The following is a 26,538-nucleotide window of genomic DNA, read 5'->3' as shown; positions in this document are numbered from 1 at the left end:
CTTGAGCATATGCCGCTATATCAAAATTTATTAGTGGAAACTATTGTCTACATCCTATATCCTCCTTAGCATATCCTATACATCGGCATATTGATAGCCGACCGACCTGTACAGGACCAATGGGTCACCGACCACTCTACTGGGCCGTTAAGATGCTTGTTGCTGACCCGTTTTCACACAGATAAAGATGGGTTGTATAAGGTGGAGTAGTTTAGAGAGATCTGGGCATACATTAACCAGGCCTGTCTGAAGTATCTGGGCATATAAACCATCCTCTAGCCCAGTGCCCAGACATCTTCCAATTCAACTTTCATCAACAAACACGCTAAAGCAAAACAACAAAATGGGCAGTAAAGACTCTCAAACCTGGCTTGAGAAGCTGGAAGAACAGCGTACGTCGCCTGTACATCAACGTGACTCCTTTTACAATGCTAATGTCTGGTAGTGAACATTGATGTCGACTGGATGGACCCCGAGTACATCAAATCCATGCCAATCAAACCTCATGACCAGACGAGCAACCAGCTTTGGGTCGATATCCAACTTGGGCATGAGTCTAATGCCGAGCTTCTTGCTCAGACTGCAAACGAGCTCAAAGACCAGGGATGGTTGGCCATCTATACCCGAATGGTGTGCATTACCTCTGCCCCAATGCTTCGCTTGGCATGAATAGCGTGACTGATAAACTTTTTCAGGCTGTGTTGATGTGCAAGAAAAACATCAACCTCATCCGCGGTCGAGTCCTCCTCCAGACATTGCCCTCCAAAGCCTACGACACCCAGGCCACCCTCTCCCATGCTCGCCTATACGACCAAGAGTTCGCCCGTGCCGGCATCGGTAGAGATAGATACTGCATCAAGATTCCATCTACTGGTCCTGCTTTGAACGCGGCCAAGATTCTGAGTGCAGAGGGTATTCCCACCCTTGGCACAGCGCTGTTCAGTCTTGCGCAGGCCATTGCTTGTAGCCAAGCTGGCATGCTCTACATCAGCCCTTACTACAACGGTATGGCGTAGTTATTCATCGACTAGGCAACTCCATGCTAATGTTGGACATAGAAACTCGTGCACACGATGATCACAAACTCTGGCCCAATGTCAAGGATCCCGCGACAGAGCATCCCATGAGCGCTCGTCTGTACCAGATTCTACGAACGTACGAGCGCTTATACAAGGAGACTGGCAAGGAGCAGCCTCTCTTGAAGAATGCAAGGTACAATCAACTTCGATCACGATAATACATTTTTGTTTCTAACTCATCATCACACAGCTTCATCTCCCCACAGGAGGCCATGGCAGCAGGCGAACTCGGCTGCCACTCCGCGACCATCTCCCACACCGTTCTAAACCAACTCGCCGAACTCAAGTACGATCCTGCCGCGCAACCCGGGGAGGGAAAGCCGAAGCCTTCCCACGTATACAAGACCCCAGTCACGCCACCGAAGCGATTCGAAAAGCTGGCGGCAATTGATCCGCTAGCCCCGACGGGATGGGATGGGAAACTGGCCAGCACCGATGTCGACTACCTGGCTAATGGTGGTGCGGAGCTTGCCAAGGCGATTGAGGCGGATCCGGTCACAAAGGAAAGATTGGCGGTTGCCTTGGAGCTGTTTACTGGAGGTGAGTTGAGGAGCAAAGACAAGGTTGAGGTTGCTCTTAAAAGTGTGGTTTAGTTGAACGTTTGTCTTGTTAGTTGTTAGATGAGTAACTGCAAAATACAATGCATGTGTCCCGATAATTATATGAGAAACTGAGACTGTAACACAGTTATAATGACCAGCTGCATATTAAATAACAGAGTGGGATTTGTACTATTGCCACTAGAGAGTTAAAGTCCCACATGATGGCGCATCAGTTGATAGCACAACCACCACCTCCAATGTTCAAACATTTGACGGCATTCTCCACCCCCGCGCTCCGCAGTTGGGGTACCCTGGCTGAGACTGAGAACCTGGGGGGACATACATTTAGTCAGTGTTCCCTAAATCGGAGAATGTTTCCACCCAAGTGTTTCCTGTCCCTCATCTCTGTCTCTCGGCCATATGCTCATCCTCTCAACAACAGTGAAGCAAAAGGCATTTTGGTACGCGCCTTATCACAGCTGGGAATGGCTCCCTCTTATTCAGAAAATATGGAAAAGAAGAAGAAAAGAGTACGGAACTGGACTGCAGATGATCGGGCAGTTCACCGTGTCTTTGAGCGCTCACGGCGGGAAGCGTTCAAGGAAGGGTTGCAGGTGAGCTCGCGTTCCTGCTTCACCCTAACCTCTTGAGTTTACCATCAGAAGGCTGACTTTGTACAAGAACCTAGCCGCGTTAGTTCCCTCATTACAATCCGTGGACTCCAACAAACTCTCCAAGCATGTTGTTCTCGATGAGACAATATCGCTGCTGCAGTCGACGAACCAAAAGGCAGCCGAGTCCCAGATGGTCATAGACTCACTACTCGCCGAGCGGCAGCAACTTCTCACCGAAATCAACATGTGGCGAGCGAGCGCAGGCATGGAATCGCATGCGTTTCCCTCCAACATGGCCGAGGTGGCTCATGCAGAACCTGCAACAAACACGCCGGCTTTAGTAGCAGGTGCAGGTGACGTGACTGTTTTGAGTCCCCTGCAGCAATTACAGGGACAGTTGGAATTGCCACTCCCGAGTTCCGAATCATTTTCTGATTCCGGATTTCCTGGAGAAATGGGGGCTATACCACAGGGCACGGAGTCGTTGGACCTGGACGGCCTGCCTCTCGATCCAACATCTTGGCAAACAAATGAGTTATGTGATTCTGTTGTGGGAGTGCCAAACTATGCCATGCAATCAAGCCTCTTGATGGAGGGGGGAACGTAATCCTTATCAAGGGTCCGCTCCGAACCAATTCTGGGACTTCGAAACTTAGTAATGAGTCGCGGATTGGTGGCGAGCAAATCATGTATGAAGCTTGCACCACGGGCTATTACTTATACGTCTAGCATTGTCCCTAAGTTACAGGGCATCTGCCATGTCTCATGACCTACGAATGATTGGTTACGCTTGCCCAGGTGCAACCCAAAGCACAAGACGGCGAATATGCACCAACGGCTGAACCCAGCGTACCAACAATGCCCACGAAGCGAACCAGAGCCACGTTCTATCTACCTTCCAGTACCTATCACGCGTTTCTCAACGGTTGAGGGGAAAGCGTCAGCTCGTGCTTCGTTGACGCTATTTCTCATCTACGGTGGGAATGTACACGAGAGACCTGTTCCCATTTCTGGCCGAGGAGAAGCGGAATCAGCTTCCAGGCGCACATTAAGGCAGAACGAGACATCTTCACCTGTTTTGGGCTCCAGACACCAATCTGCAAATTAACTAGATTATTGACGGGTTGACAGAGGCGTCCAAATTCGACTCGAGACATGCTGGTGCTTCATTGCTCGATAGCAGCTTTTAGCTAGGAGACTCAGAAACTGATTGAGCGCATTAACGTGTATAAATTAATGTGAATTTTATTGTTAAACGTGCAGTGGTTCGATGTGGGCGCACCGACACACCATGTTTTAACGGCTCATCAAACTTCACTAAAAACGCATCTCAAGTGCATCTTCTGTAACCGTCCAAGCAGGTATATTGATAACTAGCTAGGCGACTAACACAAGTATCTAAAATCTAAAGAAGAGCCTAAAAAGACTATCTAGAAGGAGAGAAACAGAAGGAAAACGGACTGTGTGAAGATAGTTATAGCTGCAAGAAAACGGGGGAAGAGAGAGGGGAAAAGCAGCTCCCATGAACAGGTTTGCTCCTATCAAATGGTCCCAAGTTCCGTAATAGCTATCTCAAGTTAAGAAAGAAAGAAAGGGAGAAATCGAGCTTGAGGTTCGCCTGTATAGTCTCTGTGTAGCAATCTAGGCGTAATGAATTACACGCACTGGACTAGTCTAGCGCTGAAGCTCCGCCTATGGCTTCTAAGACATCTTAACGATTTTGATATCCCAGGGACGATCGCCATAAGTTCCGCTGCTTCGGGCACCCAGCCTGTTAGCTGAAATAGAAGGCAAGGGTTGATAAAGCATTACGACTGCCGTGATCGGACTGCCATCTGAGTGACGGATCGCTACATCAACCGAGCATTCTGATAGGCCGTTATCCTGGCAGAACGTAGACGCCATGGCAGGGCAGTCGTCTTTGACATGGCATGCTTGATGTTCTCTGTCGAGTTTGGTCGCAAAGGGAACTGGTTTGCACTGTCCTTTAAAGGTACCGAAGAAAGCCCACTTCTGCATGATGCATTCGTTATTGCCCGGGCATTTGGGTGCAACTCCGGTTGTGACTTCCTTCCCAACTGTAGTTGTCCAGGACTTGCTGTACGATGCCGAGAGCTCAAGAGAGGCTTCTGGAGTCCCGGGCACTTCGCCTCCAATCTTGCCACCGAACGTGGCTGATATGCTCCAACCCTCCGTGGTAGACTTGGTATCCATATCCTTTTCCTCGAACTTGAGCTCTACCTCATTTGTGAGAGTATTGGCATAGCGTAAGAGTTCCACATAGGTGCGGTCGACCTGTTTTGCCGTAATGTTTTTCAGCATGTTGCGTGTATACCATTTCGTGACGCCACCACAGCTCAGATCTTTTTCATTTGAGACGTAATTAGGTGGAAAGAAAGGATTTGAAATGTCCACCTTTCCTCCAAGATACTGATAGTACGCTCGCAGATAGTCTTCGCTACCGGGCGTCAGTTTTGGGACAGGGTCGGTAGCCTGCGTTGTTGGTGCGGCGTAAACGCTCGCAGCGAATAAAATGGCAAGATTGAACAACATTGTGATTCAGGACGAGGCAGTAAGCAGGACTTTGGTGACTATGAGGTGTATTGCAGCGTGGGATTGAGGATAGCGTATATAACTTTTTTGAAGTTGGGAGCGATGATCTCCAGTATATATAGCCCGTGGTTCGGTGTATTGATCCATACATGGTGCATGGACCGGCGCGCGGGAGCAGCTTGTGAAGCTCGCTTACACCAACTGCAGGGTGTCGAGTATGGCGGTTTATCGTCGTGACGTAGGCAATTTTAGCTTTTACAGGGTCCTTGACAAGGTACCTGGCGGGTTAGTAGGCTGAGTGTTACGGATCAGGATCCAATATTGAATTACTTGGTACCGTTTCGTCTATTCCATTATACGAGGCCAGTTCTAACAATTGCTTTAGTCAAACTCCTTAATTACAGATGCATTAGTATGGTTACTGCCACAAAGTTAATTAAGCGCTGCGGAGTTATCTTTGACATGAGCAGTGTCATTTTAGAGACCCCTCTCTCTTCCATACGGCGATCTTGGCGGTGGCGAGATACCCGCATTGATGACCTGTAGTTCCGCATTGATGACCAGTAACTACAGGTACTTGGTGGTTTAAAAGCTTTTAATGTTAGAGGCGATGGGTCGACAACATTTCTAGCCAACTAATTTCCGCGGTCCAAGAGCATATGCCAGCGCAATTCGCTAATTGTTATGCCTTCCTCTAACAAAATAGCATGCCCTTCCGGTTAATTGACATCATCTGTAATAGCGATCGACAATATTTACTCTACTAGTAAGATCAGGCACGCTAAATGATAATTCGGTTCGTTTTCCGTTATATTGCCATGTAGTCTATTAATGATATAAGACGAGAGGTATCCCAAGGCTGTGTGCCTCCGCAATCCATCGCGATGCTTGGCAACGCTCTATTAATGCGACCAAGAAAGAATAAGTGGATAGGGCCAATGCAATAATGAATGGGGTTATGGAGTATTGACGGGATCTGGTGGCTTATGCTAAGCATACTAATTCAGAATCATGCCACTGCGAAATAAAGGTTCAATGTTAGATTGCTATGCGCATTGATGTACAAATGGCAACTGACACGATCGCCACCTGATATAGATACGGAGGCCAACCACGACTCTCTGTACCCGTCAAAAACATGTGGAATGCTATTACATCAACGAGAACGGTGAAGGTGGCAATCTCCCAGACCTAGAGGCCGAGATTCTTGGCCATGCGTACTTTCATGTCAATTCTGGTTGTGATTTTACACCTTTCCGCCCTCCAAATACAGCTAACTTAAAAACTATGCAACACTTCAGAACCGCGTCATCAGCAAGGCGCAGAAACTGCGTGCTGTTTTTGTGGAACCTAAACGATTCGTTTGGGTGTCTTCTGATCGCGACGCGTTTAGGCGTCTCATTCAGTGCATATTGGCTGTACGAGGGCCCAGCGGATCAAGTGGGAAACACTGGCAAAGGGAAGGAGAAGTCCAAGAAGTGATGAATGGTCTGGTAGTTTTAACTGCCCACGGATCGCATGGCCATGTTTACTGTGCCTAGCATTTCTAAAGTCATGGTTACGAGCTTGAACCAAGCTGCCATGTCTCCTGTTTCTTCCCTGAGCTCTAGATAGAAAATACAAGAACGACGTTTGTAGAACTTCAATGTAGGCAAGTACCCAAGTCACTTCGTTCCGAAGCACAAAATATCAACAACTTCTTAGCGGAGGACTATCATATCTGCCCCCTCTATCATAAGGATTATATTATGTATTTGGGCCTACGACTTAAGCCAAGGATCATCAAGCAGCTCTTTGGTCGTGCTTCTCTCCTCTGGCAGCCAAGTAAGCATCCTTTTCGCAAATTGAACGAACAGGGCTTTCCCTTGCCCTTCCAGAATTGTGGTTTTATTGGAAACATTCAAGTCTTCGCCAGGGATTAGTTCCGGATACCTGAATGATCCTACAATATGTTAATTTAATCATCATTTTGGGATAGTCAGCGTTTAACATGCCTTGATCGTCGTACAGTCGTGAATATATGTCTTTGTCGGCTCTGGAAAGCAGGGAGGCGGGAGGTGGCCCTAGGAGGCGAACCATCTGAGCGAATCGACTCAGGTAAGAGAAATTCGGGTTTCCGGGCGATTTTCCATCAAGAACATTAACTTCAGCTAGAAGTTCGCACAACTAGATTTCGCTAGTCGACGTTAAGATAGATGACCGTTTGCCAAGATAACAAACCACCTGGCCGAGGTTCCAAATATCTGCAGGATAGCTCCACCCTGCCTGCAGCATAACCTCCGGGTCGTTGTATTCCAGAGGCTGGATGTCATGACGATTCGTTGTAGATTTATCCCCACGCACGGCAAGGCCAAAGTCTGTCAGCTTGACGAAACCCACTCCTTTCCTAAGGCGGCCGAAATCTGGTCGTGATTCGTAAACTGGGTAGCCACGGCGTTCTTCAAATGGTGCGGGATTGGCCTCTTGCTCACGGACATAGTTCGTTAAAACTGCTGGGTCTTCAAAGGGGAGCATAAAGTGGTCTCCCTTGAGATCTATATGGGCGGTAAGCAGCTTATTGAGGTAATCAGAAAGATGCCAGTCTGCAACTAACCTGTATGGATAACGTGACACTCTGTGTGTAGGAAATCTAAACATTCAAGAATGCCAGGCAGCAAGGCCTTAAGAATGCGAGGCTGTACAAGACCATTCGGGCTAGTCTGTCGTCCTAACATCCAGAGTGGCTAACGGAGCGGTTCAAACACCAGACAGAGGTGTGCCCGCCCAGATGCTTTAACCTCAAAGGAGTCTAGGACCTTGCGGACATACTATTGGCCTGGGTGAGTCGTCCACATAGAGCACATGTGGTTTAAGATGTCAATTTCCCTCCGCGCGGCTTCTCGAATAGCTGGTGAACTGTTTGTTATCTTTAACGCTACATAGCGCTGGTTTTTCCATGGCCATCTATTGATTAGTCAGTATTGCGGGCTAAGAAAGTTATCAAAACTGGCCACTGGGTCATTTGCCCTGGCAAAAGGGGACGCTCCGCCTATGTAGAAAGATGGTCTCTTGCATCCGCGGACCAAAGTGGGCAGGGAAGATAAGAGGCAATCTCCAATTTCTCACCGTGAAACTACTCCTGCAAGCCAAACCGTTGACGCAGTACCCCATCCTAGTTTTGAAACAAGCCAATATTTCCCGCGGACCGTTTCTCCAATCCGTGCTGGGTAGTAGCTCTCAGGATCGTATGACGAGGACTTTTCCTCTTCTAGTAGAGAAACAGTTGTGCCTTTTGATGTTGTCGTAATAGTTGCTTTGCTATTTTTAACACTAGAAAGCACCCCTGGCTTCAGGTATCGAATACCCAGTGGCCATCCGCGGTGCCGCATATGACGCGTTGCTTGAATGTTGATTTGTTTGGCGAGGACTGATGAGCAGTTGTTGTTCCCGTTCTGTGCTTTGGGTATGATGTGTTCATGTTGGCACGGGGGGGAAATATGAAAACCCGAAGCTCCCTGCCATCAGACATCTGGAGCTTTGGTCAAGATTGAATCGGAATCTCCCACTAACTTGAGAAGTGCCTGGCATCAAGAAATAAAGAACATTGAAGCAAGATATGCCTGGTATTTGTCACAATTGCCTGCTACCTAGTCCGGTATACTAACTCGGCATGGCGATTTAGACGCGCGGGCGAGCTTGTTTTCCCCCTTTCTAACGTAGCCAGCCCAAGTTTTGTCGATCGCTAGATCTTTGCCCTCCGCACTTTAATGTTCAAATGTTGCTGGGGTTCTAGGACATCCAGAGGCCTTCCACTTGTTAGTAAGATGCACATAGCCCGGTCTCTTCCATGTTGTCTGGTGTGCTCACAGAGAGCATTCACAGCTTCCACGCAGTTCATTGACAACAAAACGTTCCAGTCGCACAGCGTAAATATTCTCCTCCTTGGGACGAAGCCCACACGCAATTACAGAGAGGCTGGGTCGTTAAACCCAAAACTACCAAAATTAAACCAGACTTTTAAGACCAAATAACGAACCTTACATGACGGAAAGGCGTCCCTCTTACAGATTAGGCTATGGGAGCCCATTGATTCCATCTTGAAATCCGGCGACTTATCCACCATACCATCTGCGACTGGTTGCCTCACAAGCTATGAACCACGCTAAATTTGCATTTCATCTCACTGCAAGAATTTGTCCGTTTTTATATCTTTTTCAAGATACGTCACCTTGCTGCATAAGTTTAGATAGATATGTCAAGTCAATTGCGTATGTACACATATATACGTTGGCCCAGTGCTTATGCTCTCACATACACCAGGCCCTCCCCTTTTTCTCCTGCAGACTCATGATACCAAGCCTTGTTACGGCTCTTAAATATTGACAGTCCACTTGAAGCCGTGGATCACAGTGCCGTCATTATCACGGCCCCCGAAAGCCTGCCACATATCCAGACACATATCGATAGAGTGGTCATTGCTGAGGTTTCGGTCCGCAACGACAGCCTTTCGGGTAACACCATTGCGAGTCATGGTGATGGTCTTGCCGCACAGCTTGTTGTTCTGAGCGGCACCATATCTGTCAAAGACCTCGGCAGGCATAGCAACAAGAGAGGCGTTGGGGTCAACGTTTTTGAAATAGGTGCTGATGCCACAGGCACCATATTGCCTGAAAATCTGGCGGCACTCAGTGGGAGAACCAAATCGATAGATGGAACCGTTTTGGTTGTTGCCACTGACGACAGCTCTGGCGGTGTTCTCTGAGCTTGGGGCTGCGGAAGCAGTCATGGCAAGGCCGAGGATAGCAAGGGGGGCTGAGAAATGCATCTTGAAGCTGAAGTGAGGTTTTGCTTTTTGAGTTTGTTATTGTGGTTGTGGTTGAGTTCTTGTTGCTGTACAAAACCCATTGACTGAAGAGAATCATCGCCTCCTTTTATACTTTTACCGTTTCAAACCTTGGTTTAGGATCGCGAAGATGCATAGTTTCAACAGTACGGTGATGCCGAGAACCATAATCTCACAACCTAACCAACCTGGTCACGTCCTGGGCTGTATAGACTCCTGGCGGAGACTCACCTGAAGGATCAGGAGCAGAAGTCATATTCTAGAACTTGGTTTCGGCATAATATTGCACCAAGGGGCTTCATTCTGGTTCTCTTTCGGGGTCTGAGTATAAGCGACCTTGCCCAGTACAGATCCGTCTTGAGTCGTGATTGGTGGGAATACAGAGGAGGATTGGCTAGTAAGCGGACCTAGTGCGGCCAATTCTACAGCGAATGTTACATGGCCGACAGGAACTCAGGCCATTTGGATTAAGCAACGTGACTAACTCTTTAGGAACAGGAGGATTTGACTGTTGTCGGGGACCAAAAACCTGGGCGCTGGCTCTTGGTGCTTCCCCCAGTTTCGGTGTTGCGCATTGCCCTTTCGGTGTCACAACTTACACACAAGGAATTGGAAACCAACACTGAGCAACAGTAATCGCTCACCATACCCAAAAGTTTCGCGAAAATCTACGTAGCTCACGCAACTGGTGAGAGAATTAAACGACATCACCCGTAAGCGGCGGATCCAGCAACAAACGCGCAGAACCTGAACTGGTTGAATCCTTCAAGCAGGAGGATGGGCTGAGAGGAACGTGACGGCATTGTGACCTGTCGTTTCGGGAGTGGCGTAAGATGCAGGTACCAAAACACACCGGCATACAACAAACTTAAACACTTTGAACCAATGCCCTTGATCTATTTGGCCCAGGCGCCAGTTACCAGGGCACTGAGTCGCCAACGTCAGCCGGGGATGCTAAAAAGGCTAAGATAAGATCCAGACGGCACGGACTTCTCCGTAGTTCGTCCACTGGTTTCGATTCCAACAGGAGACACGCGCTAGTGACATTAGAGTCTGCAGAGTACGTGACGATAGGATTTGCTGCATCAAACTCTCAGTTGTGGAGTTCGCTTGCCTCAGACAATGGGAAGGGGCGAGAGTTGCACGCCAACGGGTTGAGAAGCTGGTAAGTTTTGGAGTTTATGGCGCGGTTTAATTATTGTAACGTCAGCCAAGTTTCGTCTGTCTTTCTTAACATTGTTCGTTTCCTTGCCCCTCCACATAATACTTCAGACGGACGTAGGCTCAACATTTGATCTCACCAAGGTGTGTCAACACATGGCTACGGTCGCTTTTACAACCTTGGATTTGTTGAAACTGATTCTATCTGCCCTTTCGTATGATGAATTAAGTATAAGACCCAGCTCCCTTAGTTTTGTGGCAACTCGAGTAAACGGATCTCTGCGACACAAGTTCTTGATGTGTCGTAGATTGCCAAGTCATCTCGCTAAATTCTGCAACGTAACGATACATGTATTAACCAGTAGTTGTTGAATATTGGCATCTGTGTAACACCTCGTAGGATTATTTACTAAGATGTCACAAGAAGTCAAGACCGGTAAGCGACTTTTCGCTCATTTATAGAGGAAGCTGTAGGGTAAGCTTGAGTTTCCGGTGGTGGAGAGGCACTAGCAGAAGGCTTACCTGAGCACTTGATGCAGCAAACAAGCTTGGTGCAAGGAATCGGAACTAACTAACCCACATCATCAGTTCATCAAAGACTCCCCAGTCCGTGCTCTCAAGTTTCATCGTTCCAAGCAAGCTGGTGCGTCGGGAATCGGCAGTTATCGGGCAAATTGTCTGCTGAGCATGGGCTTCCTGCACAACGGCCATGACTAAGCAGACTTGACTTCGACCTTCCTGACGCGACGTTGGAAATGCACAATGAGTTACAACAGGAAGAGGGTTGCATTGGCCTGCAACTTTTGCCGCAGCCGGTGAGCATTGACCATTCCCAGAATACTTGACTTGATTCCTGCATCTGATACCATCCTGTGCAGAAAGCGTCGATGTGACGCCCGCAAGGCGGCATGCTCGAATTGTGTGGAGTTGGATGTTGATTGCCATTATGATGATGTGCCATCTCAGAGGTAAGCGTCCCATCCCCAGGGCCTTCTACTATCTCGCTGTGTACTGATCAAGCCCTACAGAATTGACACATCGGGTGGGAGCCGTGAGATATTGAACCGACTTCGAGATATCGAGACACTTTTGCATTCTCAGTCGGAGAAAATTGCGTCCCTGTCGTCGGAGAATCCGGCTTCAATCTCACATGGTATCAATACAACGTCTCCCCAGAGCCAATCTTCGGTACCAATGACAGGAGTTCGAACAAATGTCGGAGCCCGCTACAGTACCTGGTCCTTTCCGGGTCTGCAAGACTCGTCCGATCTTCCCGATTTGCCCCCGTTGACCATCCCAGTCAAGCACAAAACGTCGTCAAGCTACCTGCTCGGGTTACCGGCCATGAAAGCCTTGATCGGGGAGTACCCTAATGATCTATTCTTCTTGCTCGAGTCTAGAAACCCGCTACCGCCCGAGTTATCGTTTGACAAATGGCCAGTTCCCCGTCCGGCAGTCAACATACCGAGGGACCTTGCCGATGAGCTGGTCGCAACATTTTTCTCAACCGCGCATCACAATCACCCCATACTGGACCAGGACGAGTTCAAGCAGGTATATTCGCAATTTTGGGACCACGGACCTGACTCAAGCATCGCGTCTGCATTGTGCATGGTGATATTCGCGCTGGGCACCGTTGCTGGAGCAGACCCCGATTCCCACATATTCGACACCTCGCCGCCTGGCATGCAATACATGCAACATGCCATGCCTACGCTTATCTCTTTATCGTCGTGGTCGTTTTCTTACGATCTGCTACTACCACAGGCGCTAGTACTGGCAAGTATCTACTTTGCCTACATTGTGCGCCCACTTCAGAGCTGGCGTTTAATCTATTCGGCATGTACCATAGTTCAGTTCAAGCTATCTGGGTGAGTTGTTCTTAAGCCACTGTTGATACCATGGCGCTAACTTGCCATTCAAATACAGCATTGGTACTCGAGAAGAAGGACCAAACTCTCGAGAGAGCATCATTCGCCTTTTCTGGTCCTGTTTCCTGGTGGAGTGCGACCGCTTGGCCGAGCTTGAACTACCACGTAGCGGCCTACAACAACTTACTGATGAAATAAGCCTTCCGAGTTGCACTAATCTAGACTTGATGCAGTCCACCTGCTACCTCGCCGAAATTTCGATTCGTAGACTTCTCAATCGCGTGCACAACTCCATCTACAGCAACAAGAAACATGTTCTAACCCTCTCGCCTACAACGCTCATGGCTCCCGACGAGTTCTCGATCCAAGACGTGTCGTCTATGATTTCGGTGTGCGACGAGCTCCATGCCCAATTGGAGACTTGGCACTCTTCAATTCCCGCGGAATACCGCCCCGTTCTCGGCATCGGCTCGCCCGAGGTTCAGTTCAGCGCTCGTGAGCACGTTTTACGCATCAGATACTTTGCGGCTCGACACATTATCTACAGACCATTTTTGCTGTATATAGCAACGCATGGTATGGAGCAAATCTCAGAGTCGATGGTCGACAAGGCTGCTATGTGCATTGAAAGCTGTCGCAATTATATTCACAACACAACTCTGGTGCTGCAGAGGCCGAGTCAGTACACATGGACGTTTTCATTGTCGTAAGTATTACTAAACGCATCAATTTTGTGCATGCGCTGACAGTCCAAGGTCTCTTGGGGCCATTGTGGTCTTGACTCTTGCCTCGCTGAGCCCGGATTTACGACATTTGGTTCCTGATATTGATGACCTACAAAGTGTTGCCATTAACAACATACGACCGTGGGCATTCTCTAGCCTTGAAGCGGTGGTGAACATTTTAGAAGACGTACAGAGGAAGCAACGAATTTTGTCCCGCGTTTGAAGAATGACTAAGAACGCTGACAAACGATGGGAACACTGGGCTCACACCAGCACATAGAGTCACTCAACAATGGAATCAACGCTACAGAACAATTTGATTCATAAAACTACCCATAAATGCCGCATCTTATGCGATATTATAGCTCTCCACCCGTCGGCGAAGCCATTATTTTCTGCCCTACATCACTCGACCAGAAAGTACCATTTGGGTAGGTATACTTCTCCAACACACCCTCCGCATAGCCGGTCGAGTACCCTGGTTCCAAAGGTGTAACATAGTAGGCATTTTCAATCTTCGAAGGGTGCCTCAAGTTCTCCCGGTGGCTGTCTGCAAACTCCAGCATCGACTTCTGGCCACTAATAGCAATGTAGTCAATGACACTCAGATGCGAAGTGAGTTCTGTCAAGCCCATTGCACCATTATGAGGGACACAAGGAACGTTGAACTTCAGAGCCATGAGCATAACAGCCTGTAAAGGGTCAGTGAAGGGATCCTATTTCTCTTGCCCCATTTTGAACTTACCAAGCATTCATTGACACTGCCCAGCCGCACAGCATCGATTTGGCAAACATCCGTAGCCTCTGCCTGCAAGAGCTGCTTAAAGGTAACACGGTTCTGAGCTGCCTCACCAGTGGCCACTCCGACTCCATATGGTCTGAGGGCTTTGCGAATGGCAGCATGCCCAAGCACATCGTCTGGGTTCGTTGGTTCCTCAATAAAGACGGGCTTAAACTCGACCAAATGCTTCATATACTCGATCGCTTGTGGTACACTCCAAACCTATACTTCTGTCAGCAAGCTCTACTCTAGAGGGGCCGACCACCCTTACCTGATTGGCGTCAATCATGATCTGATGACCCTTATCATATCCCAACACCTCTCGAACAGCTGATAGCCGTTCTCGATCAGCCTCAATACTAGTTCCCACCTTGAATTTGAACACAGTATAGCCAGCCGCAATAGTCTCCTCTAGCACCTCCTTCATGCGATCACCAGAAAATGCGAGCCAGCCCGGAGAAGTCGTGTAAGCGGGGACGGCCCGATTCTCTAACGCCTCTTGCAATCGCGCCTCCTTGTTCTTGTGCGTCTTGCGAAGCATCTCGATACTCTCCTCCGGTGTAATAACATCAGTGATGTACCGGAAGTCTATACAACGAACAATCTCCTCTGGGCTCATATCGCAGACGATCTTCCAAACTGGCTTGCCGAGAATCTTACCCCACAGATCCCAGACCGCATTCAGAACACCAGCGACGGCGAGATGTGTGACGCTCTTCTCGGGTCCGATCCACCGGTATTGCGAGTCGGAGACCATGTAGCGCCATGTTTTACCCATGTCACGGGTCAATTGGTGCATTGTCTTACCGACAACTCGTTTGGCAAAGATTTCGAGAGCCATGCAGATTAGCTCGCTGCCCCGTCCGTTGCTGAATGCCTATCATCATTGAGTCAGACTTTGGAACAGGTTCAGGGAATTCTCAACTTACGATGCCTTCACCGATGAGGTCTGGCCGGTTCGTCTTTAACTGAATGTATGGATGTGATCCATTTGTTCCAACGTGCATTGCGTCCGAACCGACACCGTCTAGGCTTGTGGGAAAGCGCAAGTCGGTGACTTCAAAAGATTCGATGAGCACATTGTGCTCCGTGATTGCTTGAAGAGAACCCATATTGGTGATTACTGAAACAGAGCTTTGTTGAACATGGAAACAGAAAGGACAGAAGTTGAAGTCATAAAATATGGCGAGAAGAATCTGGCTTTCTCAACCTGCATGTCACTGGTGTGGACCGCATTGCTATCTCGGTCCGTACGGCGGCGAGCTACCTGGTCGATTGATTACGAGCACAAGCTAATGCCGCCGTCCGCCAAAGACTGTATCGATCGATAATGCCTGCCACCCGGGGATCAGCGGATCAGCCATGTTGTTTGCATTTTGAGGCGTTTGACCACACTGGGACAAGATGGTGGAGTTGCCGCCTCCCCCCGCGACTAAATTGGCACTATCAAAGTCGTGGCTTATTTCCGACGGCTCTTGGTGTCGGGGTAGTTCTTGTTTAGTGGCTTTGTCTGGGGTCTTATTCAGTGGATGAGACTGGAAGCCACCGGATAGAATCCCGCATGCTCGACTTCGGGTTGTCGTAAGAGTTGGACTCGATGTCACACGTATCGTGTAAGCATTGTCAACGGCTTATAGCCGAAAACGAATGTATAGATTATTGCAGCACCGCACTCAGGCATTTCTTCATTGTCGTCCTAGTAGTTTCTGATTATTGTCACTGGCCATTGCAGCGAAGTCTATCACAATGCCTAAGCCGCTACGCCCTGGGATATATGCACCGACACAAGTATTCTACAAGACAGGCAGCGACGAACACCTTGACGAAGAAGTCATTGGCAAACATGCCGTTCGACTCGTAAAAGCCGGAATTGCAGGAATCGTAACCAACGGATCAAATGGAGAAGCTGTATATCTCAGCGACGAAGAGCGCCTGGCTGTCACACGCATCACAAGGGCTGCCCTTAACAGCGCTGGCTTTTCTGATCTCCCCATCATAGTCGGCGCGTCCGATCAATCGATCCAGGGAACAATTCGATTATGTGAAGATGCTGCCGACGCAGGCGGCGACGCAGTCCTAGTAATGGTACCCAGTTTCTTCAAATGGGCCATGGACAAACCAACCATCGAGGACTTCTTCGTCAAAGTTGCCGACAAGAGCCCCCTCCCTGTCATCATATACAATTACCCAGGTGCTGTTGCAGGAATTGATCTAGATTCAGACCAATTGATTCAACTCGCGGAGCATCCCAATATTATTGGCACAAAATTTACATGCGGCAGTGTCGGAAAGCTCGCTCGAGTGGCAGAAGCAACATCCCCCGTTTCCGAAGCCTTCAAATCATCTTCAGCAACACCTTACTTTGCATTTTCTGGTGTAGCCGACTTTATTACCCCTTCCGTCGAGGTTGGCGGCAGTGGTGCCATCGTGGGTGCAGCGAACGTCTTTCCTCGGGCGTGTGTGAATGCGTATAATTTGGCTGTGAGGGGGAAGAGGGAGGATGCTATGAAGGCGCAGCTTGAGCTTGCCAAGGCGGATTGGGAGCTGACGAAGCGGGCCGTTCCTGGGTTTAAAGCGATTTTGGAGAAGTGGTTTGGGTATGGTGGTATTCCGAGGGGTCCAATGCGAGCTTTGGATGAGGTTGAGAAGGAGAGTTTGTTTGCTGATGTGGCGTGGATGATGGAGGTTGAAGCACGATTGGAGTCTGTATAGAGTTGAAGTTGTTGGATCACTATCTCTTGATGATGGCCCAAACCTGGTACTCTGTTTGTAAGTGATGAGCAATGTCACTGGGGTGATTCTTGAACACACGTAACAAGCTCGCAGAGCATTGCGCTACATTTTTAGTTACACACATGTCTACACTCGATTTCTGATTTGGAATGATCCTGGTTTGTTCTAAACTCTCTGCTATCTCTATTCTAGTTACTGCTATTCACTGGAACTGTTGATCATAGTCCACCAAGGTAAACCGATACCTCACATTTCCATTATGAACTCTCTCCAAAGCCTCCTTTACACCCTCCTCTCCAACAGGGATTGTCTCAACCCAACTCTTAATCTGCTTCTCATCCGCCAACTTTAGCATCTCCAACGTTTCCTTTCGACTTCCCAAGTGACTACTACCAATCAAGCACCCATTCGCCAGCAAACTCTGAGGACGAACCTTCCAGCCCTCTCCCTCAGGGAGTCCAACCGCAATAAAGCGCCCGTGAGTCTTGAGAAGTGACAAATAAGGCGCAAGATCAAACCCCTCATCCGAGGATGTGGTGGAAAGAATAAAGTCAAACGTCATCTCGTGAGCCTCTGCCCAATTTTGTTCCTTGGTGGCAATGAAGCCATCCGCTCCCATTTTCCGAGCATCGGCTTCCTTTGAGCGCGACCGGGAAATGGCGTAGGTAGTTGCGCCGAGAGCCTTGGCGAAAAGAATGCCAAAGTGTCCAATACCGCCGCTGCAATATCGTGAGTATGTTGATATGATGGTGGGATTTGAGACTTACATTCCAAGAATTCCAACTTTCTTGCCTGGTCCGACTCCGTTTCGAACCAGTGGCGAGTAGGCAGTTAATCCCGCGCAAAGCATAGGCGCAACAAGTTCCGTTTGCAGACCCTCTGGAATAGGGAACGTGAAGTGCTCGTGGGCGCGGATGTGGGATGAGTAGCCACCATGAGCGATGGTGCCGTCCGGGTAGACTGAGGCGTATGTATCTTCCTTTGTTGAGTAAGCAGCTCTGCGTATAATGGCATGAGAGCAGTACCTTGCTGTTTCTTGCAGTATGTTTCATTGTCATTCTTGCAAGTGTCGCAGTCGAGGCATGCGGATATCTGGGCACCAACGCCAACACGCTGTCCGACCTTGATTGCCGTGACCTTGGGCCCGACCTTCGTGGCATAGCCGATGATTTCGTGTCCGGGAATCACGGGCCAAATTTTGTTTCCCCATCCACCAGTTGCGGTGTGTACGTCTGAACCGCAGACACCGCATGCGATGATCTTGACGTCGACGTCGTGGTCTCCAAATGGTTTTGGCTTAAACTGTTGATGGGAGTGTTAGAGGGGGAGAAGTCATGTAGATGGATGGGGGGACATACCTCGTATCGTTTTGGACTATTCCATTCTTTGGCTGATGGAATAGCAAAGCCTTCAAAAGTGTTGGGATACATGTTCTGTGCTTCTGTGACTACTCGTGTGATGCTGTGCCAAATCGGATCGTCGCTAGTAGCTCCAACGTTTAGACTTTAAGCTCGAGGCGATATTGTGACAGTAGTCAAGCAAGGCAGTTATAGTCTCATAGTTTTCCTAAAAAACTCGCTGTATGGTAACCGGTAGCTTTTGAGGAAACTCCGTGTCGTTCCTGCGTTATAGTCTGGGGAAGGTTTACGCTGCGGATTTGTCTGCCGCATATCCCCGTCCTTTTACCAAAATGATGTCCACGAAATGGAGCAGTACCTGATGGCAGATACAATGCCCATGGCGAATGACACGATTTATTGCTTACCAATTCAATAAATCTCACAGCCCGACATCGAAAATTCTCTCCACCGGTAAGCAGCGACTTTGCATCTCAATGTGGCTTATCGCCGTGACACCGGCGTGTATTTCCCGCCCTAACGCCGGATGAAATTCGAGTACCATGTATTTTTGCAATGTAATCTGGTAGAGAACGCACTACACGAGACGCGAGGATTAAGACTCCGACGGGGACTAAGACGGGACGCCGACTGTATTGACTAAGCGTATTGTCATGAAGCAATGCAATTTTGGTGTTTAGCTAAGATCACATCTGACGCAATTTGGAGAATGTACTCCACTGAATATAACAGAAGCATTTCAGAGTATCACTATATACTTACAGAACTTGCCTATTCTATCTATCGTGTAGTTGTGTCATGTTCAGCTACGACAACTGAGCATTGTTCATAGAAATCGCTTGCGAGACCAGGTCACGCACCGTATCCCTGAATGAACGGTACTCATATCCCAGAACTTTGGCTGCTGTCTCGCCGTCCAGACCGTGACTATCATCAATGAACTGGTCCTCCTGGCACACATTTCCCTTGAGCTTTGGAAACTCTTCGCTCATGATTCTAGCCGCAAGCCCGTACGAAAATCGCTCCGGCGAAGCTGGTATATACCGGCCGCCTCCAACGTCCGACCCCAGCAACGCCTCGACATGGGCTGTAGCCAGGTCTCTGACGTCAATCCAAAACGGCACACGAGACACTGGCAAGGGTTTTGTGCCATTAGCTATTCTCCAAAGCATAGCATTCGACTCATTCAGTTTGTCAACGCTGGTAACAGGATGAACCACCGGACCAAATGTCATAGGAGGGCATAATGCCACAATGTCAAAGTTGGGCTTCTTCGTTTCGACATATTTCCACGCTTCAAGTTCTGCGTATTTTTTGGAGCCTCGGTAGGCTATCACTGCGCTCGTTGCGAGATCAATTGACTCTTCATATGATAAAGGATTCCAGTCTGCGCCGGTGTATGTGAAATAAGGTGGCCCTTTACGGTTCGCATCAAGAACTGAGGCAAAGGATGATGTGATGACGACTCGTGTTATCTTTGGATTTGTAGCGGCGGCATCCATGATGGCTCTCGTGCCATTTATTGCGGGTATGATAAGGTCCTTTTCATTGTTTGTTGTGTCGTATGTAAATGGCTGTGGGAGTACAACAAGGTTAGCTCATTCCAGAGCCTCTGGATAAATAACTTACACTTGCGGTGTGAATGACCCCGTCAACACCATCAACGGCATCAAGTAAGCCAGTTGGCTTCTCAAAATCTCCAATCTCCACGAATTCGAGTTGTCCATCATATTGAGGACGAGCCTTTATCATGGCATTTCCCTTTGCCAGTGATCGAGTTGCGCCTCTGACTTTGATGCCGCGAGACAGTAGGTTGTCAACAATGTGAGCACCAATAAAGCCAGTTGCGCCAGTTACGAGGACAAATCGCGAAGCCATTGTGCTTGGTGATCTGAACGCCAGAAGAAAGTATTAAAAAACTATTACTTGTCTGTAAAAATGAACAAAAGAGACTGCGTGTTCTAAGTGTGATGCCTGATGACCACGTGGAGTGAACAACTGTTCCAAGCAGGCGATTCGGAGTAGGTTTCTCTCGGACTTCATTTTTTGGCACTGGCTTTTCGATGTTGCTCAGATTACCGTTTCTGAACGCCATCTTTCGGGAATAAGAGTTGGCATCCAAGACCATCTCAAGTTAAATCCTTGACTGCCGCTTATACCCACCCCAACTGATGGACTCAACGGAATGGGTCTGCCGCTCATCCCCGCCACTAGTTCCACGTCTATTGACTCTTCGGCCTAGATGTCACCGGTCATGGCACCGAAGCCGCCACTCTGGACGACGCGTCGGGACCAAGTCATGATTTTGGAGCCACACTTCAAACCCCATGGGGGACCCCCGGTTTGGACAATTTGTCTCCTTGCAACTTTCTCCGCACCATGTAAATGCGCGGGGATGGTGCGCTAAGAACAAACCGAGAGTGAGAAGGAGTTGAGACTTTGGGGGAATTCTCGAATCAGAGTCGCTTGACTGAGATCTGTGTGGCTGCTGTTGAGGATACTGGCAACTGGGCTTCGGTGGCGTAACTCGGCTGTTTCTCGTCTTCCGTCGCTGGGAGCTGTTCACAACTGGGCTTGGCGACTTCAAGTATTTCCGGACTGGAGGAAACAACTATTAATGTCGGCAAGTTCCTGACGACTTTTCAAACGAACCCTTCCTACGATCGCAGTTGTTGACTCCAACTTCATTGCTGGAAGTAAGACTCATATCATCTTCCAAGCCTCTCACCAGGTTGTTCTGGATACATTTCCTTGGAACATTGTTATCAACCACCTTCATTGCCTCGCTAAATATGGCGAAAGGCGGCGGGCTCTCCAGCCGTCTCACGGGGACATGGCTCATTACTGTCATTACAATTGCCAATGCCTGGTATGTTGCACTATAGGTCTGCCTTATTGCGCCGAGACATACTGACCCTGATCAAGTTCAATGGCTTGGTTTGGATACGACCAAGGTGTCTTTTCTGGAGTGTTAATTTCTGCAGACTTTAAGAAACATTTCCCAGAGACGTTAGACCCAAACATTTCCGGCATTACTTCCAGTTGTTTCTCCGTAAGTAGCAGAATCGCGATGAAGAGTGCTCCGTATGGCATCATCTTACTGACTGTAACCACAAAGCTTGGAGCCTTCTTTGGCGCCATTGTTGCCTTTACCTTTGGCGATAAACTCGGACGAAAGAAGTCAGTTGCCATCGGTCTGACCTGCAACCTGGTTGGTGCAATTCTACAAATTGTATCATGGCACCTTCCCCAGATGATCATCGGACGAATTATCAATGGATTCGGCATGGGTTTGACTTCATCAACCTGTCCCGTCTACCAGGCCGAGTGCTCAAAGCCCCGGGTTCGAGGCAAATTGGTGGTCGTAGGCTCCATGTCCAACACTGCCGCCTTCTGTCTCGCGAACTGGATGAACTACGGTCTGTATTTCCAAGGAAGCGCTCTGCAGTGGCGCTTTCCCTTGGGTTTTCAGCTCATCTTTCCCGTCATTGTGGCTATTGCTCTTTTGTTCTCGCCCGAGTCTCCTCGATGGCTTCTGCTCAAGGACAGACATGAGGAGGCTCTCGAAGTCATTGCTCGGCTCGAAGGCAAGGATAAAACTATTCATGATCCCGATGTTGCTGCCCAGTTTCTCTCCATTCAGTCTACACTCGAGATGGAGAGGAAAGCCCGTGTGTCTACTACTGAGGTACTTCTATGCCGTGACAAGACCCAGAACCTTCGACGGCTTCTCCTGTCGTGCGGAACGCAGTTTATGCAGCAGTTCAGCGGAGTTAATGCACTGGGATACTACTTGCCCACTCTCCTACAGCAGAGTGTCGGTCTGAACGAACAGGAATCTCGTCTTCTGACTGGCGTGAATGGTACTATTTACCTTGGAGCTGCGCTGTGCTGCCTATTGATCATTGATCGTTTCGGGCGTCGAAAGTAAGTCTACCCTCATTTAGCCCTCCAACAGTTCTCCAGGGATGTACATACCCATGGTTTCTTGAGCTGCGAGCTAACGAATTTTAAGGATGATGCTGTATGGTGCTCTGACAATGGGGTCATGCTATCTGATTGCCGCGCTCTGCATCAAGACTGCGGAAAGCGATCCTTCACGGAAGGGAATTGTGAGTAGACGCAGCCCTCTGTTGCGACGTATAGTATAGACTAACTGGATCTGCGCAAACCAGCTCGGCCGAGTAACAACATCAATGTTCTTCTTGTACTACTTCTTCTACGGCACTAGCTTCGCCAAGGTCCCGTGGGTTTACAACTCCGAGATCAACTCACTAGGCTGGCGGGTTCGTGGTGCTGCTGCTGCCACGGCCACCAACTGGATGGGAGGGTTCATCGTGACCCAATTCACCAAAGTCGGTGCAAACAACCTCAAATGGAGGTTTTATCTGAGTAAGTACCTGCCTACATCGTTTTAGGGTTTGGTTTATTGGGTGTGACTAATGCAACTTCTAGTGTATGCCATTCTCTGCTGGTCTTACTTTCCGATCGTGTATTGCCTCTACCCTGAAACGTCGAGAAGGACTTTGGAAGATATGGACGAAATTTTCATTCAGAATCCTGGTACATTCGTATTTGGCAAGAGAGTATTGACGCAACGAGAGCGACCACAGGAATTTATTGAAGCTGAAGCACAGCGTATTGCGGACGCAGAGAACAAGCAGCTGGGCAAGGAGATCATTAAAGATTCTGTCACGACCCATTATGAGCGTGTGTAAGTCGTTTTTACAGAGGTAGGAGACACTGGGGTCAAGCTTTAGGGGATATTCTGAGATGAGAATTGAGAGTTTGACTGTTGGTGCTAGTATGAGTGGCACTATTTCTGCTGAGTTCATTAAAACGCACTTATTTACTCCGTTCTAAAATCCAAATATATTCTCATCTTCAACGTATCCAAGTTCTGCAACGCATTGGCATAAACTCGTAACCTTAAATAGTATAATAGGATAAGCAAACCTTTGAGTCCAGGAAGAACAGCCTTCGTTATCATAGCCGGCGGACCGCAAACTAGTACAATACTGTCTTCCCCGGGAGGGAACAAGTGCTCCTGCATCATATCCTTTGTCACAAATCCCTTCAAACCGCCCCAGCTTTCATCCGGCTTGGCAAGTACATGCGCAACCTTCACCTTCCCATCACTGTGCTTCTCAAAGTAGTCGAACTCGTCTTTGAGCAGAATGTCATTCTCCGTGTTATTCGCATCTAACACGCGTATTTGTGTGTTGTCATCGCCAGTATGGACAATACGGCTAATAATAGAGTATCCTGGCGTGATTCCCGTTCCGCCCATGACGAAAGATATGTACTTCACGTTGCAGGCCTTGCCTTCAATGCTGAATTGTCCATGCCCGCTGTAAATGATCTCTCCCTTTGGGCCGCGAATGTCAACTTCTTCATTGATTGGAATAGTGTCGAGAATATTGGACATGGCACCACCGGGCTCGTCTTGACTTGGAAAGTACGTTTTGATGGTGAGATCGAATGTGCCCTTGCCATCGTGAAGCTCCTCAGATGACGTGGAGTTTCCAGAGCCATTAACCTGAAGTGGAGGTAGGATAGGTAGTGTGGGTGTATATGGTCTGATGAGCATCTTGTCCTGCATGTGAAAACCCAACTCGATGTGTTGACCGTTGTTGAGACCAAGGACGTTCTTGCCCTCCGGGAGCTGGAACGTGTATGATCGCGTGTCGGGGCTGACTTCTTCCCGTTTAATGAGCTTCACTTTTGTCCACCGGTGTTCTTGAAGTGCTTGGTTGGTGTTATTGCTAGAGGCTTTCTTTGCCTGTTCTTCATGGACTTTGAGTTGATCAAGGAACTTTGCTACTTTGTCTGTCACTGTGCCGATCATGCATTCTAGATTATTGTTAGTAGATAATAAAATAGTCTGCCTGAAAATCTTACGCACCATTTAGTTTCTCCCATGCATAAGAGTCGTGAATACTGTTGAACTCTTCTGTGGCTTTTTGGTGGACTCTGCCTGCATGGGCGAGGATAATGCCAGAGCCACCAGGATGCCATGATAGCACCGAGGTTGCATCGTAAACGCCCTTGTCCACCACAATCCAGCAGTCGTTCTCCTCATCATGCTTCTCAATCTCTTCTCGTGTGAATCGCTTCCCGGTAGACCCCGCTCGAGCTTCTAGTTTCTTCTGCTCAATAGTGTTCTCTACGCTTGGCTTCATCCACCCTCCGTCACCGGACCCAGGCTCAACTGGGTGTCGACAGAGCAGCGTACCAACTCCATTCTCATTGTCAGACATGGTGATTTCCAGTTGCACTTTGTAGTACGCGTTGTTCATCATTCCCATCACATTCCAGGTAAGTTCAGACGGCTGGATATTATTGGAAACGTCCAGACACCGAACTGCAATCTCCTTTGCGTTCATCAAATCAAGTATCGGTACGTCTACGTGCCAATGGATCCATGTCCAAAATTTATCCGTGTGACGAATCGGTCTTTTCGGGAACTTGCGAAAGCAATATAGCCAGGATCTACCTCCGTCAACAGACGCTTCCACGCGCTGTACGATGCGTCCACCTCCGTTGAATGCAATACCACGCAATCGGTAAGTTTCCGCCGGATCTGTCGACAGGGGAATTCTTTCTCCTTGCTCTGGGCGTGTGATTACGGAATTGAGAATTTGTTCATTGCATGCTGTGCTCCTATGGCGGAACAACTCCTCTGCAAGTTCACCGTTGTTGTCCGTGACAAAGGACGGCAAAACGCGGTTATCCCAAATATGATAATAGGAGTCGTTCTCCTTATCGCTGGTCCATATGCGCTTGAGCCATTTGACACATCGCCCACCCACGTAGCCTGGTATGATCAGTCGTAGGGGATAGCCATGATCAGGCGGCAATGGCTTATCATTCATTTGAAACGCCAGTAGGACGTCGTTTCGAGGATCCATGGCATACTCTAGATCTATGCAAGTAGAGTATTTGCCTTCAGGTAGGTCGTCTGATCCCTCAAAGTTTACCCAGCGAGGTACATCTGTTTTTCTCCGTCCTTGTACTGACAGTGGATCATCGATGCCAGCATCAAGCAAAACATCCCGCAACAACACGCCTTTCCAATAAGCGCATCCTCCTGCTCCTGGGCCAAAATTGAAACCCTTGGATCTTTTTATCTGGTTCAGCTCTTTTCGGCGGTTTCCATCACAAGCCATGAACACAGGGATATTGATGGTGTAGAACTTGGTCGTTAGGTCCTCCATAGAGAACACATGTTTGTTGTTTTGGTGAAGGACTTCCAGCTTGTGAAATTCCCAGTGGAGACGGGGAACAGGGCCGTGATTTCGTACATAGTGCAGATAGTTTGGTGTAATGAGACCGGCCGTAAACAGTTCTGTCAGCGGTGATTCTGCATTCACAGGATGTGAACCTGTAACACGGATGAGTTCCGGAGACCGAGGGAACCAGTTGTCTGGGGTAAATTGATCTGCCTCGTCGATTGTTAAATCTACTCGAGCCGCAGCCTGTGGACTTTTGCCGAGTCCATCATTGCTCTCTAGACCGTCGATATATTTCCGCTCCCGTTTCAGCAGTGTTGCCAGATTCGAAGTTGACTCATCACCGTCTGGCTTTTCCTGATCATCATCACTGGACGTTCCATCAGCGGAACTCTCGGTTTCAGCATTATGCTCATCATCTTCTGCATTGTCCCCTTGCTTCTGCTCCTGTTGCTCCTGGCGTCTCAAGTTACAGGGCCAGTTCTGACCATACTTGATCCAATCTTCCGTACTCTCCAATACGTATCGCCAACCTGAGGGCCGAAGGTCTGGATGAACCAAGTGAAAGTCTTTGATACCGTGCACCAGGTCACGAAAATTGATGAGCTTATTCTGATGGGCTTTCCGACGGAGCCGTTCAAATTGCTTCTCCGCGTCTTCCACAACGTCCTCATCCTCCAATTCTTCACGAAGCAATTCCTCTGTGAATCCTGGTCTGCGACCGTCGTGGTTTTTGAATCCTGTGCGATGGTTGTGCCTGATTCTCCAATCAGGCTCTCCTTGGATTTGCTCCAATGATGCACCAGGATGCTCTGCAATTTGAGCGACCCAATTTCTTGGCATTTTGACTGTGGTCGATTTGCGATTATTTATATTTCTAAATAACTATATCATGATGATTTATGTCTTGAGACTTGTGCATGAGGGCGTGGGTGTGAGTGGTCGCATCACAGTGACGTGACGACTAACTCATCGTGGTCATAGACGACATGGGCTTCAGACTCAAAGCCCAAAAACGACACACTCTTAGTAGTTTTAGCTGCGGAAGGCAGTGTAAGACAGTAGTC

At 48.6% G+C, this 26,538-nt stretch overlaps 11 protein-coding genes across 11 annotated transcripts; 6 read left to right on the top strand and 5 right to left on the bottom strand.

The window, feature by feature from the left end:
* Window positions 1–343: 343 nt before the first annotated feature.
* VFPPC_17919 (transaldolase) lies at window positions 344–1,672 on the top strand (the record flags this gene model as incomplete). Its single annotated transcript, XM_018294072.2, has 5 exons — window positions 344–392; window positions 446–630; window positions 696–1,005; window positions 1,059–1,212; window positions 1,270–1,672. 5 exons carry the CDS (start codon window positions 344–346, stop codon window positions 1,670–1,672), a joined length of 1,101 nt encoding a protein of 366 aa, XP_018142563.2.
* Window positions 1,673–1,839: 167 nt separating this feature from the next.
* VFPPC_17920 (hypothetical protein) lies at window positions 1,840–2,842 on the top strand (the record flags this gene model as incomplete). Its single annotated transcript, XM_022429591.1, has 2 exons — window positions 1,840–2,243; window positions 2,284–2,842. 2 exons carry the CDS (start codon window positions 1,840–1,842, stop codon window positions 2,840–2,842), a joined length of 963 nt encoding a protein of 320 aa, XP_022285355.1.
* A 1,094-nt stretch (window positions 2,843–3,936) lies between these two features.
* Window positions 3,937–4,788, bottom strand: VFPPC_06388 (hypothetical protein; the record flags this gene model as incomplete). The annotated part of the gene is made up of 1 exon (XM_018285430.1): window positions 3,937–4,788. The coding sequence occupies one exon, from the start codon at window positions 4,786–4,788 to the stop codon at window positions 3,937–3,939; it is 852 nt and encodes a 283-aa protein (XP_018142562.1).
* Window positions 4,789–9,139: 4,351 nt separating this feature from the next.
* VFPPC_06386 (hypothetical protein) lies at window positions 9,140–9,592 on the bottom strand (the record flags this gene model as incomplete). Its single annotated transcript, XM_018285428.1, has 1 exon — window positions 9,140–9,592. One exon carries the CDS (start codon window positions 9,590–9,592, stop codon window positions 9,140–9,142), a length of 453 nt encoding a protein of 150 aa, XP_018142560.1.
* Window positions 9,593–10,927: 1,335 nt separating this feature from the next.
* On the top strand, window positions 10,928–11,143 carry VFPPC_16318 (hypothetical protein; the record flags this gene model as incomplete). Its single annotated transcript, XM_018294071.1, has 1 exon — window positions 10,928–11,143. One exon carries the CDS (start codon window positions 10,928–10,930, stop codon window positions 11,141–11,143), a length of 216 nt encoding a protein of 71 aa, XP_018142559.1.
* Window positions 11,144–11,533: 390 nt separating this feature from the next.
* Window positions 11,534–13,590, top strand: VFPPC_14027 (C6 finger domain-containing protein; the record flags this gene model as incomplete). The annotated part of the gene is made up of 5 exons (XM_018291798.1): window positions 11,534–11,586; window positions 11,650–11,739; window positions 11,800–12,642; window positions 12,701–13,348; window positions 13,398–13,590. The coding sequence occupies 5 exons, from the start codon at window positions 11,534–11,536 to the stop codon at window positions 13,588–13,590; spliced, it is 1,827 nt and encodes a 608-aa protein (XP_018142558.1).
* A 136-nt stretch (window positions 13,591–13,726) lies between these two features.
* VFPPC_14026 (mandelate racemase/muconate lactonizing enzyme family protein) lies at window positions 13,727–15,260 on the bottom strand (the record flags this gene model as incomplete). Its single annotated transcript, XM_018291797.1, has 4 exons — window positions 13,727–14,059; window positions 14,113–14,370; window positions 14,420–15,025; window positions 15,078–15,260. The coding sequence occupies 4 exons, from the start codon at window positions 15,258–15,260 to the stop codon at window positions 13,727–13,729; spliced, it is 1,380 nt and encodes a 459-aa protein (XP_018142557.1).
* Window positions 15,261–15,894: 634 nt separating this feature from the next.
* Window positions 15,895–16,860, top strand: VFPPC_06385 (dihydrodipicolinate synthetase family protein; the record flags this gene model as incomplete). Its single annotated transcript, XM_018285427.1, has 1 exon — window positions 15,895–16,860. The coding sequence occupies one exon, from the start codon at window positions 15,895–15,897 to the stop codon at window positions 16,858–16,860; it is 966 nt and encodes a 321-aa protein (XP_018142556.1).
* Window positions 16,861–17,083: 223 nt separating this feature from the next.
* Window positions 17,084–18,311, bottom strand: VFPPC_06384 (NADP-dependent alcohol dehydrogenase 6; the record flags this gene model as incomplete). Its single annotated transcript, XM_018285426.1, has 4 exons — window positions 17,084–17,600; window positions 17,649–17,856; window positions 17,907–18,183; window positions 18,240–18,311. 4 exons carry the CDS (start codon window positions 18,309–18,311, stop codon window positions 17,084–17,086), a joined length of 1,074 nt encoding a protein of 357 aa, XP_018142555.1.
* Window positions 18,312–21,031: 2,720 nt separating this feature from the next.
* VFPPC_14025 (sugar transporter) lies at window positions 21,032–22,957 on the top strand (the record flags this gene model as incomplete). Its single annotated transcript, XM_018291796.1, has 6 exons — window positions 21,032–21,108; window positions 21,165–21,291; window positions 21,358–22,166; window positions 22,255–22,351; window positions 22,415–22,631; window positions 22,695–22,957. 6 exons carry the CDS (start codon window positions 21,032–21,034, stop codon window positions 22,955–22,957), a joined length of 1,590 nt encoding a protein of 529 aa, XP_018142553.1.
* Window positions 22,958–23,098: 141 nt separating this feature from the next.
* VFPPC_06382 (nitrate reductase) lies at window positions 23,099–26,314 on the bottom strand (the record flags this gene model as incomplete). The annotated part of the gene is made up of 3 exons (XM_018285424.1): window positions 23,099–23,139; window positions 23,196–24,092; window positions 24,145–26,314. The coding sequence occupies 3 exons, from the start codon at window positions 26,312–26,314 to the stop codon at window positions 23,099–23,101; spliced, it is 3,108 nt and encodes a 1,035-aa protein (XP_018142552.1).
* Between the last annotated feature and the right edge of the window lie 224 nt (window positions 26,315–26,538).

The sequence above is a fragment of the Pochonia chlamydosporia genome, chromosome 5 (genome assembly GCF_001653235.2).
Source record: "Pochonia chlamydosporia 170 chromosome 5, whole genome shotgun sequence".
NCBI classification, from domain to species: domain Eukaryota; kingdom Fungi; phylum Ascomycota; class Sordariomycetes; order Hypocreales; family Clavicipitaceae; genus Pochonia; species Pochonia chlamydosporia.
The sequence above is the reverse complement of the archived record's forward strand: the minus strand, read 5'-3'. Positions and strand labels throughout refer to the sequence as shown.